We start from the raw sequence: 17,712 nt of genomic DNA, 5'->3' as shown, positions 1-17,712 counted from the left end.
GGTTTACATGTTGTAGTACACAGATTGATTAATGGCACACATCATTACGTCACCACGCGACGCCATCTGACGTCCTCTTCACAATTTCACATATAATCATATAGTTTGTCTTTATTATGATGCCATATACAGTTTTGGGTGTTTCCTTTTTAATTTATGCTATACATGCAAACAAACAACGGCATTATTGAAGCCATTCTTTTGTTTGCTGTCAAACGGTTGACCACTGCCGTGTGTGTATCCTGTCAAATAATGCAGCAAAAAGTCCTACACACTGGTAATAATGTGAATAAGGTGTTTGCATGTCTATTCTGCACTGCAGTAATACAACTAAAATAGGAATACTCCACATGTCTTAATTTGATTATTTTTTACTTCGATTTATGACTTTAGCTGGATTAAAGTCTCTGTTTACATGGTAGATTCTTAATTAGAGTATTGTCTTAATCGTATTAAAATCAGAGTATTGTTGTCAATGTAAACCTAATCATTGTAAAGCAACAAGAAATCTCACTTAAGCTGATTACAGTACATTTACTGCTCAGTGTTCACAAAAGACAAGATCTATCCATCTATCTATCTATCTATCTATCTATCTATCTATCTATCTATCTATCTATCTATCTATCTATCTATCTATCTATCTATCTATCTATCTATCTATCTATCTATCTATCTATCTATCTATCTATATCTATCTATCTGAAATTCTTTCATTCTGTTATTCTGTTGTTCTAACTACTGTTGTTATCACATTTTTTTCCCCTTGCACTATTATTTATTTATATAGACATAGGTCTGGTGTATATTATAAATAATATAAGTAAAATCCACTTATGCTGTATTGTCATGATTATATCAGAAGTAATATTTTATGAATAAATGATGAAGCCATAAAAGCAGTTCTTTATTTTATTTTATTTTTTATTTGAAACTTTTGAACCAAAACATCAGCATTCAAACTTGTTGTAAGTTATAAATATTTTATAAGGATACAATTAAAAAGGAAGCAAATTTCAGTAACTACTACTGGCTCACACCCTGCTATTGTAGAAAACATTATAAGATAATATAAAGCCAATATATTCACAAATACTATGTATTCTGTGTAAATGCTGTATTTTGGTAAGTGATTGTATTATTTGTTTTATTATAGAAATTCAGTATAAATTGTATTGTTGTAAAACAAAAAAAACTAAACAAAAAAAAACATTAGTTTTGTATATGATGGCAGTAAAACTAGAATAAGAAACTTAAAGGGTTAGTTCACCCAAAAATGAAAATTAGGCCATAAATTACTCACCCTCAAGTCATCCTAGTTGTAAATGACTTTCTTCTTCCAGACGAATCCAGTTATATTAAAAATTGTCTTTGATCTTTCAAGCTGTTTAATGACACTCAGCGTGTGTTGCAGTGCTTCAGTCCAAAATAAGTGAAATAAAAAGTTCCCATCCATTTAAAAAAAAGTGTCTCACATGGCTGTGTGGGGTGGACAAAGGCCTCCTGTAGCGAATCGAGGCATTTTTGTAAGAAAAAGATTCATAAACAAAATGTAATAATCACTTTAATGTAGCTTGCGCCCACAGTTGTACACAGAGGCAGCTCCGTGCGGATGACGTATGAGGTCAGAGCTGCGCATGTGCCGGTGAGTCTTATGAAAACCAACGTTTGTTAACAGAAGCAATGGAAGCAATGTTTTCTTACTTTAACAAAGGAAAACCAGTCTCCTCTTGTCTTATACTGAAATACTCCAACACTCTTCTTTACAAATCCTCATTTTGTACTTCTAATTAATGACCGTTGATTTGATCTGTCCCCTACGCTTCCATGTTTGTCACTTCTGTGCGGCGCATGCACAAAGCCGACCTCCATTCCGTCATTCACCCGGAGATGTTTCCGTGTACAACAGTGAGTGCAAACTAGATTAAATTGATTATTACATTTTAAATATGTTTATTTTTCTTACAAAAATGCATCGATTCACTACAAGAGGCCTTTGTTCAACGATAAAGATGGGTGTTTTTTATTGAATTTCTTTTGGCTTTCTTTTGATGAATGCAACACCCACTGAGTGCCATTAAACAGCTTGAAAGATCAAAGAATATGTTTTTAATATAACTCCGACTGGATTCGTCTGAAAGAAGAAAGTCATATACACCAAGGATGACTTGATGGGTGAATAATATTTGGCCTAATTTTCATTTTTGGGTGAATGAACTCTTTAACCATTATCAACTTGAAGAGATTAGTGATAAAATACTTCAGATTATATGAAATATTTTATATATATATATATATATATATATATATATATATATATATATATATATATATATATATATATTTCAAACTAACACAAAAACAAAAACAAGCATGATCATTACTTATTATCTTGAGTGTATAACAGCACTTCAATAAACTAAAGTCTTTAGTTTGTGCCTGTGGACCACATATGCTGGGAGATATGCTGTGGGGCATTTAGCCTATTTGCATCCAAAGTAAATGGCTGATAAAGTCTTGGTGAGAGAGCTTTTTGATGAAGGCTGTTGAATGAAGGAAGGAAATAGTCCATGGAGAGGAAGTTAAGATGGTTATCTGATGTGCCAGCACCCACACAGGGTCTCAGTGATCCACATTTATGACACACTGATTATTCACTGAGAGGGATGAGCGTTAAATACCCCAGCATTATCTGATTTACCAAATTATAATCACAGAAACCATTTGCTGCCTAATCGTTTTGACAGTCACCTCCACCAATTTCCTTTCTCAAGTGTTTTGAACATTGTAATGCTAAGTCATGATATTGTTCTCTCTTAAAGATTATAGCCTTGAACAAAACTAAGGAAAGAATGCGTCCCTACCACGTATACCAGGAAGAGGAGGATCCTGATATTAAAAAAATAAAAAAGGTAAAGAACTTCAACCTTTTTGCCTACATGGCCAGAGGTATATGCTCATCCAAACACCGCTGCCATATGGGCTTGTTAAACATTTAACCTTGGCCACTGGCTTTCGAAGTTCATGAAGTTTCCCTCATTGATCAAACTGTGACCAAAAAACGTAGTCCTAGACTCTTTGTCTCTGTAGGTCCAGAGCTTCATGCGAGGGTGGCTTTGTAGAAGGAAATGGAAGATTATTGTGCAGGACTACATCTGTTCTCCTCATGCTGAGAGCATGAGGAAGAGGAATCAGATCGTCTTCAACATGGTGGAGGCTGAGACAGAGTACGTCCATCAGCTTTACATCCTGGTCAACTGCTTCCTGAGGCCGCTCAGAATGGCCGCCAGCTCCAAGAAACCACCCATTAACCACGATGATGTCAGTAGCATCTTCCTTAACAGGTGTGTGAGTTTGGTTTCTTTAGCATCCAATCGGTATTGAAAACCACACTTTCAAAAAAACTAAAACAAAGGCACATTTGAAAAAACAGTCTACATTGTTGCAAAACTCAAACATGTACATGAACATATTTATCACTGCAGTTTTTAGCAGTAAAACAGTAACAACTTTATTCCTTTTCACAATAGTAATGATTACAGGGACAGATTATCAACTAATAAAGACTTATTTTTGCATGTTTCTGTGCACTATACTATGTTATAACCTCAAAACCTCTCATGATTGTGAAAACATATATTTTGATGATAAGATAAATAATCAGCTCCATATGTATGACTTTCTGACATGGTAAGCTTGCTCTGTAGCTCACCTGGTACAGCACTGCACTTACAATACAGAGCACTCATGTACAAGTCCAGCGAGATATATATATGTGTGTGTGTGTGTGTGTGTGTGCGTGTGTGTATATAATGATCCACAAGTGTTGAAAATTGAAATGGCTGTGTTTTGGTATTTTTATGTTTTTGAAAAATCTCTTCCAAGTATATTTATTGGTATTCTAAACCTAGATAAAACATACTACAAATGTTTGTTTTTTTTAAATGTTGTGCTGCATTTTAACCTAACTGCAACCAATTTTTTTTGTCCTCAGTGAGACAATCATGTTTCTACATGAAATATTCCATCAGGGACTGAAGGCGAGGATAGCAAACTGGCCCACACTGATCCTAGGTATGTCATGATTGTTACATTTTATCTCTCAGAAAGCAAATTACCGCACTCAAGAGCAGCTATTCAGAACACCCCATCAACAAAGACAGCACATTGCAGGGTGACACTAACATCAAGGACGAGCTGTTTCTGCTGACGCACAGCATCTCAATCAAACCCATCAGTGACGTCTGACTCTCTGCTATCTCACCTTATACAGACACGCACTCTTCTGCAACAATGCCAAAAACGTCAACATATTAAACCCAGGATAAGCATTTTCAAACACCGCTATGACTAAAAGAACCAGTTTTAAATGACTTTGACTTGTTTTCTCTTTTAAAGCGGATCTCTTTGATATCTTGCTGCCAATGCTGAACATCTATCAGGAGTTTGTGAGGAACCACCAGTACAGTCTTCAAGTTCTGGCCAACTGTAAGCAGAATCGGGACTTTGACAAACTCCTGAAGCAGTACGAATCAAACGCTGCGTGTGAGGGGAGGATGCTGGAAACGTTCCTCACGTACCCCATGTTTCAGGTGCTGTTCTCGCACTCTCATTAGTGTCTTATTTAATTCCAGCCTGATCACTCAAAAGCTTGATGTGTTCAATTAATTTAAACTGCCACTGGGAATTGCTGACTTGTGTTTCTACAAATAAGACATTTATTTTCCATAAACCATTGGAGCGAGCTCTTCAAACTCACTCACTTAGAGCCTCATTTAGCACTTGTAGAAGCCTGATGTATCTCAATTTCTCAAACATTCAAAGTAATATTTTTTAGGTTTCTGAAATCGAGACCCAGACTGAAACTGCATACCTTATTAGAGGTGATTTTTGGGGTAAAATCTGCAAAATTTAATTGTTTCAGAGAGTACTAAACTCTTGGATGAATGCATTGTCAAATTAGACACAATTGAATGAACATGAAAGGGATGAGGGACGTATGGAAATTGATTGATAGACAGACATTCTGTGGGCGCAGATTCTATGCAGGCAACTCTCACTCTCTTTGCACGCTTTTAAACTTTACAGTGTTTCTCTCTTTATACTATTGATTGACAGATCCCTCGTTATATCATCACTCTCCATGAGCTACTGGCTCATACACCTCATGAGCATGTGGAAAGGAAAAGTCTAGAGTTTGCCAAGTCTAAACTGGAAGAACTCTCCAGGTAAAGAAACCACAGTGAGGGCCGAAGTTGTATGTCATTGCAAACACCTTTGCCTAATTCACTAACCAACTGCAATCCTGCTTAACAATGAGTTTAAAGGGATAGCTCACCCCCCAAAAATAAATAAATAAAAATATTAAAATTAATCCGCTTTCCAAAATAAAAGACTTGCATGACTCGTTTTCGTCGGTGAAACACAAATGGAGATATTTTGAAGGATGTTGGTTTGGGGTCCATTTGGTTTTGGGGACCATTGGCTTCCATTGTATGAAAAAAAAAAGATTTTAGATTGAATAGTAGATAGGTAATATATTGATAGTAGATAGTAGATTGAACATTCTACTAATTCCGCTGAAAAAAGCAGGTGGTAAACAGAGAATTCAGCAGTAAATTCAAATTCATTGAAAAGAGAACAATTTCTGCTGATCAGTACATAAGCCGATTGACCATCAGAATTTTCTAATCATTTTATATTATAGATTCAATTTAAAATAATATTGTAGTTGATTTGCATTTGAATTATATTTATTCAATGAATTATATTAATTTAAAAAATTCTGTCAAAACCCATAGACAGTACTTCAGCAGGCTTAGTGAATTTCCTTCTGTTTTTTGCCCTTGGCATTATGCAGTAGTTGCTTCTTATACCCTGACATGTTCATTTACAGTTTGGCAGAGAATTCAAGTGGCTAAAAGTAAGGAGGTGAATTTCTCACGTTTTCATTTGTGACACAAGTGTCATGTTTGCATTGTTTCAGGGTGATGCACGATGAAGTGAGTGATACAGAAAACATCCGTAAGAACCTGGCTATTGAGCGCATGATCGTGGAGGGCTGTGACATCCTCCTTGACACCAGCCAGACGTTTGTGAGACAAGGTGAGTCGTGTTAACACTTCGAGCTGCCATCTGCCTGACACGCTGCTTTAAGCAGAACTAACACCTGAGTGACAGTGACAGCCTTGCTTTGATCCTCTCAGTTTCTGAATAATTCATGGTTTCACAGTTGGACAGCATTGTTTTCAGGATTGACAGAATTTCTGATGTTTTCAGTTGAGGTGTTTTCTAATGTATTAGAATCCAACCCTGTACTGGAGAAGCAGAAAACCAGGGATAATTTGGGGGGTCTTTACATGGAATGTATGGGATAGGAAATGACGTCAGCTCACCATAATAAAGTTCATGTTCTTTTGCAGCATGAGTGACAGGAAAAGCAATTTCTTTCGTTGACATTTCTTGTGTTTGACGTGCAACGCTCAAGCCCCATAAGATGAGAGGATTTATTATTATGACTTCCATGTTGCATTCTGTCTATCTATCTATCTATCTATCTATCTATCTATCTATCTATCTATCTATCTATCTATCTATCTATCTATCTATCTATCTATCTATCTATCTATCTATCTATCTAAATATCTATCTATCTATCTATCTATCTATCTATCTATCTATCTATCTATCTATCTATCTATCTATCTATCTATCTATCTATCTATATATATAATCCCCACATTTTAAAAGAGTAGCTTCAATTTCAAATTTATATACTTTTATTTATTTATTGTATTTTAATTTTTTATTTGTTTTATTATTCATCCTGATTCCTGCATACTTTGCAAAGTAGCTGTTATTTAACAATGACAAAGTTACAGTTAAATTGTACAGAAAACCTTCATTTCGTGTGTGAGAAGTTTTCAATTTAACATAGTCATCTTGTGCTTGATTTAAATCTTACACTTGTACAATTTTAAAACAAATGGTTTCCTCTGTAAAATGTTTATTTTTAGCAATAATTAAAGTGAGTTCTTGTCAAAATAGTCTCTCCAGCTTTTCAAATATGGAAAAAAAACAAAACTGTTATATAAGGTTATATGTATATATATGTATTAGATTGTTAGCATTCCACTCTACTGTCCACGATGTGTTTAGACGTTTTAAGCAAATTGTAATTTGCTAAATTGTTTGTGTGTGTGTATATATACACTCACTGAGTAAATAAGTACTATAAATGTAATCTAGTAAATAGATTCAGTTTCTGTGTTGTGTTGTCCTGAAGTTATAACATGTATGGATGCATACATTTGTTTTTCATGAACTTATCATTTCTAAATATGATTTTTTCCACTTGATTTAAAATCCACCATGTTTCCTTCTTGTAATCTTTTGTTCAGTGGTAAAGGTGTCTTTGATCTTTTATAATTTGTGTTGCTGTGGCTCTGTTGTCTAAGCTTATTGTGTCACTCTGTTAATACTTTTGCTTTCTCTCTCTGTCTCTCTCTGTCTCTCTCTCTCTCTCTCTCTCTGCCTGTCTCTCTCTTCTCTCAGGCTCTTTGATCCAGTTACCCTCAGTGGAGAGAGGGAAGCTCAGTAAGGTGCGACTAGGCTCTCTCTCAGTAAAGAAGGAAGGAGAGAGACAGTGTTTCCTCTTCACCAAGCACTTCCTTATCTGCACACGCAGCTCAGGAGGCAAACTTCACCTGCTCAAAGTATTTTACACACATCACATGCACACATAATAATGCAATTGAACATGACATTCTACTGCACACCAGTCACTTAAAAAGATATATATATATATATATATATATATATATATATATATATAGATATATATATATATTGACAGCACAGCTAAGACATAGTGATTATGAAGAAAGCCCCTGAAGATCAATAACTTAGAATCCAGCAGCAAATATTTGATCATGGTAATGATGTCAAAAGGTTAATCATGTGTAATGAGGTTTGTGCTTCCCCTGTTAATTTTGTTCAGTCCCTACAGCCCTGTCTGGATTTTTGCATATTACTCCTCTCACACTTCTGTGAGGTTCTTTAGCTATTTTAATTGACTGGGTCAATCCTCACACAATTTCTGGAGCTGAATTTCCTCATTATCTTCAAATATCAGTATAACTAAGAGGGTTTAAAAAAAACCTCTTAACACAGTTTATTTATTTTGACTACTAACAATCTAGCAGTGTAAATACATACTGTAGATCACAGGATAATTTTGTTGTTTATATAATTTCTTAAAGGCATCATTTTTAGTGGCATTTTGTGATTAGTGTGAAGTTAAATTTGAATCCATTTTGGAATCAAATATTTGGTTTTTATCTTGTTAAGGCTCAATTATCATGTTAAATACACTCAAATAAATCATATTGTCATGCTTCAATTAATATAAATAATTTTTGGTAACACTTTATAATAACTGCATGCTATTAATCATTGTTTAAGCATCAGGAAACAGTTAATTCATCATTTATAAAGCATTAATAGACATTTATAAGCAGTTTATAAATACAGATATAAATGCTTTAAAAACATATCTATAATATATTTAATAATTGTTTTTTCATACTTTATTAGTGATCAATTTATCATTTCTAAATTAAGTATAGCATTATTTACACACCAGTTATTAAGGAGTTGTCAGTGGTTCATAAGATCACTTAGAAATTGTAAGTAAATGATTAATAAACTATTTAAATGTGCATTCATACATCTTTTTATTCAGAAATATAGTAATAGTTACTTATAGTGTTAATAAATGGTGTATTAACATGTATTTCTACTGTAATTCAGGGTCAATTCATGTAGTTGTTAGTTAACTATTTTTGTGAGCTTATCTAAAGTGAGGACTATTTATGCCTTGTAAAGCTTTTACAAATGAGATTTAAAGGCTGTTAATATTTCTATATTTTGTATCACTGTGTTGTGTTTGTTTCTGTTTTTTGTTTAGAATATAACTGAGCCTTTAAATATCCTTTATAAATGCTTTACAAGGCATAACTAGTCCTCACTTTAGATGAGCTCACATAAATAGTTAACTGACCACTACTAAATGCTTTATAACTACCTGAATTTTCTACATTTCTTGTGATCTTATGAATCACTGGCAACTCCTAAATAACTGGTTTGTAAATAATGCTATACTTCATTAAGAAATGATAAATTGATCATGAATAAAGTATGAAATTACACATTATAGATATGCTTTCAAATCAAGAATAAAGCATTTATATCTATTTTTATAAACTGATTATTACTGTCTATTAATGCTTTATAAATTATGAATTATCTGTTTACTAATGCTTAATTAATGATTAATAGTTTGCCGTTATTATAAAGTGTTACCTAATTTTTAAACAATAAATATTGAAGTGGTTTGTTTAATTCACTATAATAAATGTCTTCTCCACTGACCCAGTAAGGCAGACAAATTATGCATTTAATTTTTTTGCGACATGCTTTATATGCATCACAAAAATAGTTATACACTATCTTTTATTAATATTGAGTTTTTTTGCAACATGAAACTATTTGCTATTTTCATACAGTTTATACAAACTTTTGCAATGCAGTACAAAATATTTTCTAATTTGTTTGATCCATTAACTAATCAATTTATTTTTCTCAAAAACACCTTCTTTTTTTTTTTGTCCAGCTACACAATTACCAGTTATTAAATTTTTGGGCAATTACCAAAGTAAAAGGACATTTATAAGCAAGCACTGCAAGGCTTTTGGAAAACACCTTTGAGATATCTTTATACATTAAGATCCATCTCAAACCCAATAATCTAACAAACCATCAATATCTGGAAACTCTACTTTTGTGATTAACCTCTCATCCTAATGGTTTGTCTCTGGCAGCAAGGTGGTGTGCTGTCTCTGATTGACTGCACTCTCATCGAGGAGCCTGATGCCAACGATGAAGATGGTGAGCCTGTTTCAAACACATCAGCAGAGATGAATGGAGACATGCATCATTAGCTACATATTAGCCATTATTCATATACTGCAGGTTAATTAACTGTTATAGACAGGCCAGAAAAGAGTCCAAACTGTCTGCTGTTTGAATGTCAAATGGGCAGAGATGATAATTGTCATGGTTTGATTATCCACTTGAGGGTATAGAAAAAGACCCAAGGGCAAATTCAAAACTGCATCACAGTGACCTCTCTTGATTCATGAATTTGGTCCCTAAGAGCTAATAAACATCATCACCATTATTATTATGTAACTAAATAGAGATCACTTCAGTTCAATTAGTTTTTAATGCCATCGTTTCCTGAGTGATCTCTCAGGACTCGTAATTAGGATTTTCAAGCATGATTCATGTTTAAATGTAACCTTGTGTCTTTTTTTAGCTAAGAATTCAGGACAGGTGTTTGGTCACCTGGACTTTAAGATTGTGGTCGAGCCCTCAGATGCTCCTGCCTTTACTGTGGTGCTGCTGGCACCGTCCCGTCAGGAGAAAGCAGCCTGGACCAGTGACATCAGCCAGGTGAGAAAGAAGCCACAAATCACCAACAGCACCCCCTCTGAGATTACAGACAACTGCTCACTGGTATTTTAACATTTACAGTACCATTCAAAAGTTTGGGGTTGGCAATATTTCCAATATTTGTGAAGGATGTCTTTTACACTCATATTTTAAATTGTAATTGGTTCCAATTCATTGTAACAGACCTCTATATGTAATATATCTCTCAGTCCATTAATCCCCCAGTCTCTTACAAACACAAAGAAAATACATTATGTCCAGTGTTTATTGACTGGATTAATTATGTTGTTCCCTGATCTCTGCTCCTTTTTGTGATCCCACAATTGAATTTCTGCTCTTTTGGGATATAGTGCATTGATAACATCCGCTGTAACGGCCTGATGACCAGCGTGTTCGAGGAGAACTCAAAAGTCACAGTGCCGCATATGATCAGGTAAGGCAGACCTTTGTTTAGTGTGAAATAATGTGTGCTATGGGTCAGTGTTTTTGTAATTATAGGAGCACTTTGTAAAACATCAAAATGACTAAAAATAATATTTTAACCATTCAAAAATCACAGTTTTGAAATGATTAGCCCTTCAAAATTTTAAGTGGACAAAAATGTGTCAGGTAGCCCAAAACAATTTTTTTTTAAGGTATATGTTACTATTATTACTCTTCAAAAATTACATTTGTTACGGGCTTGTTAACATATTTAGCTGCAATCACTATCAACTGTGAAAATGACATCAGTGCATCTTCACTAATGCTTCATAATACCATCATAAATGCACCGTATACAGACAGTAAAGATGCTTTGGTTGTGCTCCTTATTAGATCCGATGCGCGTCTCCATAAAGATGATGTGGACATTTGCTTCAGTAAGACGCTCAACTCCTGCAAGGTTCCTCAGATCCGCTACGCCAGCGTGGAGAGGCTTCTGGAGAGGCTGACCGACCTGCGGTTCCTCTCCATAGACTTCCTTAACACATTCCTGCACACCTACCGGATCTTCACCACCGCCATCGTGGTCATGGAGAAACTGGCTGACATCTACAAGAAGCCTTTTACCTCCATACCAGTCAGGTAATAGGACTCTTAAAGGGGTTAAAAATCACTTGCTAGAGCTGGGAAATAGAAATGAAAAATGATATCTGTGCTTTACAGCCTTTTGTTTACATGTCCAATATACATACACTGTGTATCTCAGTTTTTATCTCCATCATTTCAGCCATGCATATATTGTTGTTGAGTTGATTTCAAATGTTTAATGCAAGTAGAATACAGTAAATAAATAAATAATAGCAATAAACAGCTATTTTAACCTGCATACGTTTTTTTTACTGAAAAATACATGTTATTTTTGGAAAATAGAACACTAAGACTTCTGTTTACATTTTTGAATGATGTTACGAACAAACTGTTGAATCAATTGAACTGAAATGATTCACTGAAACGCACAGTTCAAACGGACAAATTAACCAAATGAGTGAACTAATGAAGTTTTTATTAATGAAGTTTAAATCACAGACACTCATTAAACAGATTTAAAATAATCACAATGCTTCTTCATTTTATATGGGCTTTAAAAATTTCATTTATATTGTAAATATTCAATACATCTGATGTATAGCCAGTTCTATAGTTACTGCTGCCAAGTCAAAGAAGAAATCAGAAATCACATTTACGGAACCCAGAGAAGTAACTCAAATTCAAAATATAAAATGGTGTCCCTAACCTTCACTGTAAATCCTAACCACAACGATCAACAGGATTTATTGGTTTATTTTTTCAGTTACTTTGTTTGTTGTTTGTGCACTGCTGTGAATCAGTGTGAGTAGGGCATTTATCTCTTCATACATTTGTCCTTTCAAATGGGAGAATGTGTTCTGTTTCAAAAGCACGTGTTCTATCAGTTTAAATTGGTGCACGCTCAGTGACCTTTACCTAAAAAGCAGTTCAGAAAGCGTCAAAGTGCTCAGCAATTCCTCCTCCATTTTCCTTGAATGTTCAGTATGCTTGTGCAGAAGGCAAACACAGACTGTGTACTGTACCTCAAGTGCAGATGCTCGTGGTCATTGTGAGTGCTGTGATGTTCAATGTGCTGTCTCTGATGTTCCTCATCCCCACACCTACTTTGCTGTCACACAGGGTCCAGTATCATTCATTTGACCGCTTGTCCATTACATCCATCTGCCCAGACTACAGCCTGAAGATCAGGAAGATAGCACTGGATCAGTCAAAGTAACAAACCCATCTCTCTGTTACCGATTCACTTTCACCTCTGTCCATTTTTCTACTTTATATCCTCACATTTTCCACTCTGTTATTCTTTATTTTTGGAGTGTTTGTCTTGATCCTCTTTTTTTGGTAGTTACAAATATGGGATTTTATTAAATCCTGGATTCTCAAAACTTCTGCACTTGCACAAATGCTGTCATCCATTGCAGATTTCACATCTTGCAATGTTTACCTGCTTTGTTACTGTTTTTCTCAATTTCTGAAAGCTGCAATCAATACTCCTCATGTGTTTCCACACGTGGAATGCGTCCAGCGCACTGTTTGACTAGTGTTTAATTTACTTGGAGCATGCAAGTATGAAGAAGAGAACATGAGAGATGTGCCGTTGTTGCTCTGCCATTTATGCCCCTTCATTCACTGTTATTTCCACAACTCAGATCCCTGGAGCTTTTCTTCGCCACCAACCAAAACAACCGCAGCGGGGACCACGTAAATGACAAATCCCCCAGACTATGTCGCAAGTTCTCATCTCCTCCACCTCTCTCCATCCCCTCCCGTACTTCCTCTCCGGTTCGCATCAGGAAACTCTCTCTTAATTCCCCTATTGGCTCAAAAGTAGGCATCCTAGATCTGTCCACGACCTCTTTATCGGCAGCCAGTAGTCCAACCTCTGCCAACCCCACCATCTCACCCCCACCATCAAACAACAACAACAACAACAAGCCCCCTTTGGATCCAAGCCATGGACAAAGCCCATCCTCCCCTGAACAGAGCCTTGGGGATCTGGATGAGAATGCTGAGGTGCCACGAATCGATGCTCTCTGTGGTAAACTGCGACGCAGCATCAGGAGAGGTGAGCAGAAAATCATTTTTAGTGAGAGAAACAATTTAGCTCTGTTTTAAAACCTATAGAGTTGCCCCGCTGCCTTCTTCTGTAGGTGACTTCCGTTGTATCCTCTGAAATGAAACCTCACAAGTTGGAAGCACACATGTGACTGAATATTCTCCATAGAGAGCCCAATCCTGTTCCTCAAGATCTACCTGCAGAGTTCAGATCCAACCCTGAACCAGTATACCAGTCTGTATTTATCAAATGATCCCAAAGATCTCAATTCACTGGTTCTGTTGTGTTTAATCAGGGTTGGATCTCTAGGAACAGGATTGGACACTCCTGTTATAAACCATTGAAGGCAGTCATGTTGTGAGCTACAAGCCAATGTTGTAATTACTTACAACTTTTGTAATTACTTTTACTTGTTTTTTTCCTATGAGCTTATCGCAATGCATTTTGGCATTGCTTTTTCGAGGAAATATGGCTAAAACGAAGTATCTAATTAAGTATAATTAAGATTTTTAATCTTAAAAGTCTTAGCATTGGGTGTGTGCCTATGATGCTTGTGTAAGTAGCCCACTAGGTTTTGGAACAGAGCAGTGTTTGGATGTTGGAAGTAGTTCAGCACACTGGCTGGATGGTAACGTGGATGATTATGAATATGAACTTCATTAGCTGGCTTTTGCCTTTAAAAAAACTTAATTTCATCTAGTCCAAGAAGTAGCTGGCAGGGTGAATATTGTGGGAGAGATTTCTGTAGCTGCTCCAAATAATAATGAAATCCACTTCATCATAATAACTTGACGGCCAAGCAAATGTGTTATTTTCTTTTATAGGCTATTAGTCTGACATAAAATCCAAGCGCAAATAAAGTGCAAACATGCTTGCATTGTGTACCTCCTTAATGCAAAACAGAATATATGAGATATTTGGTGATACACCCTTCATTTTGTGGTTATAACTTATACTGGCATCCAGGCAGCTGGGAATGATATAGCGCTTGCTTTATTCAGAAATATTCAAAGAATTGATTTGTGTCTTGGAAATGGGAATCTTTGAGTGTCTTTGGTTAGGCAGTGTGGTGTGCTAAGTACTAATAGTGTGCTAGTTTAAAGAGATGTGCTTGTAGTGTTTTTCCCTCTTTCTGCTGTAAAACCACATATAGTTTTTATTGTGAACATTCGCACTAATAGTAAGCTTTCACACTGCATCAGATGAGCCACATTAAACCTTCTACTTTGCTTTGTATCACATCCCAATAAATGTCCCATAAAAAAAAAGATGCAATTATTTTCTTGTTTTCGATTTTTGGAGCTTTTAAAAATCTCAGTAGTGAGATAATCAGTCCCATAGCCACAGGGAACAAATGTTACTTTGATAAAATTCAAATGTTTTTAAAGCAAGCCTACACAGATTATTTGTTATATGATCAACTGTGTAAAATTTGTCTGTCACAGATGTGCCTTGCTACAAACCACTAGCCCAAATTATTAAGTTTCATTGTCTGTCAAATGATAAACCAGGCTTAAAAATTATTTAATTGAATGTCTTTAATCATATATATGGACTAGAATATTATATACATATTATTTTAGTAGAATGAAATAGTATTATAGTTTTTATTAATAGTTTAAATTAGTTTATATTTTTATATTTTCCATTTTCATTTAAATGTTAGTTAAAATTTTAGTAATCTTATTGTTGATTCTATATTTGTATTACTTTTAGATATGACATTGCTCTGCATCATTTTTGCTGAATGGAATTCAATACTTGATTTTTTTTCTATTCTAATAAAAAAACAGTCCCTGTTTTGCTTTAGCATATCAGAGTTTCTCACAAAATATGGTGTGCATTTCATAGTGTTTTTGCTTCCAGCCTTTTTGTAAGTTGATGGTCTTGTATCATTTATTAATCACCAAAAAAAAGAGAGAGAGAAAAAAAACAGCCACAAATACATGGTTTCTGTCTTCCTCTTAGCCAGGTTGCAAATGTTTGGTCAATTCTCTGACAATTTTTACATGTATGAATGTTATAGTTATACTCGTTATACTCTAGTTATACTCCTGATTTCGAGGTTAGAATTATGGCTAGTGGCAAACATGGCCCAGATGTTTTCTGCAGCATCAGTGGGTGTTTTACTACATCCACACATTACCAGTTTGTGTAAGAGTATTTGTATTTCTGCACTTGTGTTTATGTAAAGCTCTTTGATATTAAATGGAGTATTTAAACATATTATTCCACTCCATTGCAGTTTGTAAGTTAAATTATAAATTTTGAATGCTCATTTTAATCATTAAAACAATTATGAAAATATTGACATAAAAAAAAAAAACTTACATGATGTTGATTGATATTTTTTACCTTAGCATCATCAAATTAGGTTACATTTGATATAAATTGTTTTAAATTTTTAATGGTGCCAGTGTGTAACCACCACAAAATCTCTTACAGTATATCACTGTATCAACAACCACCCAGATCTTCCTAGCATCCGCATAGCAACTCCCTGGCCATAGTTATTTGCTGTATCCTGCTCCCTGCTCTGTTTGCTTGTAGAGCTGTTGGCCTAAAACCATTTTAATAAAGGGTCTGACTTCCCCTCAGGTGTGCTGGATTCAGTTTCTTTGGACAAATTTATTCCAGAGTCTCCACAAGGCAGTGAACCGGGAGAAATCTCTCCCTGCCGCTCACCCTCCACTCCACGCCACCTCCGCTACAGACAGTCAGGAGGTAAGCGTGCGCATGTCTGTTTGTGTTTGGCTCCCTTGGCAGTACAGGCCTCTTCTGAGAACAAATGTAGAGTCATTGTTTTGCATGTATTGAGTAGCTGTTGAGGCATGCAGTTGCTTTTGTACTGGTCTTAAATCAGTTGTATGTGTCTTATATTTTCAGTTTGCATTTTAGAGGCGAATGCTGCCAAAATGTCTGATGGTTCCTCAAGTGAAACTTAGTCAGTGCCAGTTAGGGTGACCATCTGCTAATAAGCCCAAGGAGGGACAAGGGGTATGTTTCTGAGGGACAATGTGGGACACTGCCTTGTGCGGTGGTGCCCCCACCCCATGGGCAGACTCAGAATATGGACATGCCCTATTCCCCTAAACATGTGTAATTGCTGATGTATGCTCATGACAGAATCGACAAATGCACTTCCACTTACGATTTACTTTAGCTATTTAATTTGATTTATTTTTCATTACAATGTATTCACTTTAAATAAATTATAATATAAAATTATAGGATTAAAATGAATTGTAGTTGCTCAATACCACAGGAACAGTCTAAACTCACAACTCCAGAGGTTCACTGAACGAGAAGGGGGAGGAAGGATAGTGAACTTGCATGTTAGTAAAGGCAGGCGCATGAAAAAAAAACAGTTTGAAACAGGACACATCTTCTCTTTTTTAATTGATGATGGCGGTGCCTCAGAGTCTCTTTCTCCATTTTTCGAATTGGAAAGCATGCATCTAAAAGATCCTTCCCAGTGTGTCTGGTATGCACGTGCGTGCACTGTCATGACAACAATGAAAAAGTTGACAATAACCTAGTCAGCAGTTCAACTGAGGGGTGGGTGTGGCAACAGTAGCGTGCTGAACTGTCAAGTAATGTTCTTTTGGCTGCCTGGGGCTCAAGGATACAGAGCGACCAACTTTTTTTGAGCAAGCATTGATTACACGTGACACAGTCTCAATTTGTGGAATGCATGAATTGGGCTTCAAACGCTGTTAAAACGCTGGTAAAGTCCAGCTCTGTTACTAAATGGCCACAGTCAAAGTCTTGGATCTGAAACTATGAAACTATATATTAGGAGAGTCAGGACAGGAGTTGATTATATGTGACTTATTTCCACCAGCACGTAATTGGTTCTGAATGGCACAGATGTCGTTCCATCCAGACTGTTTGTATTGGGTATCTTTAGCATCTTCATTTTGTTCAACATAACACAATCAGATTATGATTCTGTAGGCAGTATATGGTTTATAACTGTGCCTGCTCTCTGTTTCCATGAAAAGCTGTTTCCATATGTTCACTGAGTTACTAACTGAATATGGTTACTAAAGAAAAAAATAGAAGTATGACCACTGGATTGGCAGAAGGACTGGTTATGTGATAACTATGGCTTTACTATGCATATAGTACTA

General features: G+C 35.6%; 1 protein-coding gene across 3 annotated transcripts in view; it reads left to right on the top strand.

The window, feature by feature from the left end:
• Window positions 1-17,712, top strand: part of LOC127998696 (ras-specific guanine nucleotide-releasing factor 2-like) — a 52,599-nt gene that overhangs the window by 21,670 nt on the left and 13,217 nt on the right. For 2 of the 3 annotated variants that reach the window (XM_052592129.1, XM_052592128.1), the window contains exons 4-17: window positions 2,823-2,912; window positions 3,091-3,344; window positions 3,995-4,074; window positions 4,399-4,592; window positions 5,119-5,228; window positions 5,987-6,105; window positions 7,555-7,715; window positions 9,882-9,948; window positions 10,379-10,515; window positions 10,866-10,948; window positions 11,332-11,580; window positions 12,646-12,738; window positions 13,173-13,588; window positions 16,178-16,303. In XM_052592129.1, the coding sequence (XP_052448089.1) occupies window positions 2,823-2,912; window positions 3,091-3,344; window positions 3,995-4,074; window positions 4,399-4,592; window positions 5,119-5,228; window positions 5,987-6,105; window positions 7,555-7,715; window positions 9,882-9,948; window positions 10,379-10,515; window positions 10,866-10,948; window positions 11,332-11,580; window positions 12,646-12,738; window positions 13,173-13,588; window positions 16,178-16,303 (2,179 nt within the window). The remainder of the gene's footprint in view (window positions 1-2,822; window positions 2,913-3,090; window positions 3,345-3,994; window positions 4,075-4,398; window positions 4,593-5,118; window positions 5,229-5,986; window positions 6,106-7,554; window positions 7,716-9,881; window positions 9,949-10,378; window positions 10,516-10,865; window positions 10,949-11,331; window positions 11,581-12,645; window positions 12,739-13,172; window positions 13,589-16,177; window positions 16,304-17,712) is intronic. The other variant, XM_052592130.1, reaches the window with a different exon arrangement.

The sequence above is a fragment of the Carassius gibelio genome, chromosome A5 (genome assembly GCF_023724105.1).
Source record: "Carassius gibelio isolate Cgi1373 ecotype wild population from Czech Republic chromosome A5, carGib1.2-hapl.c, whole genome shotgun sequence".
Classification (NCBI taxonomy): domain Eukaryota; kingdom Metazoa; phylum Chordata; class Actinopteri; order Cypriniformes; family Cyprinidae; genus Carassius; species Carassius gibelio.
This window is presented reverse-complemented; position numbering and strand designations above follow the sequence as displayed.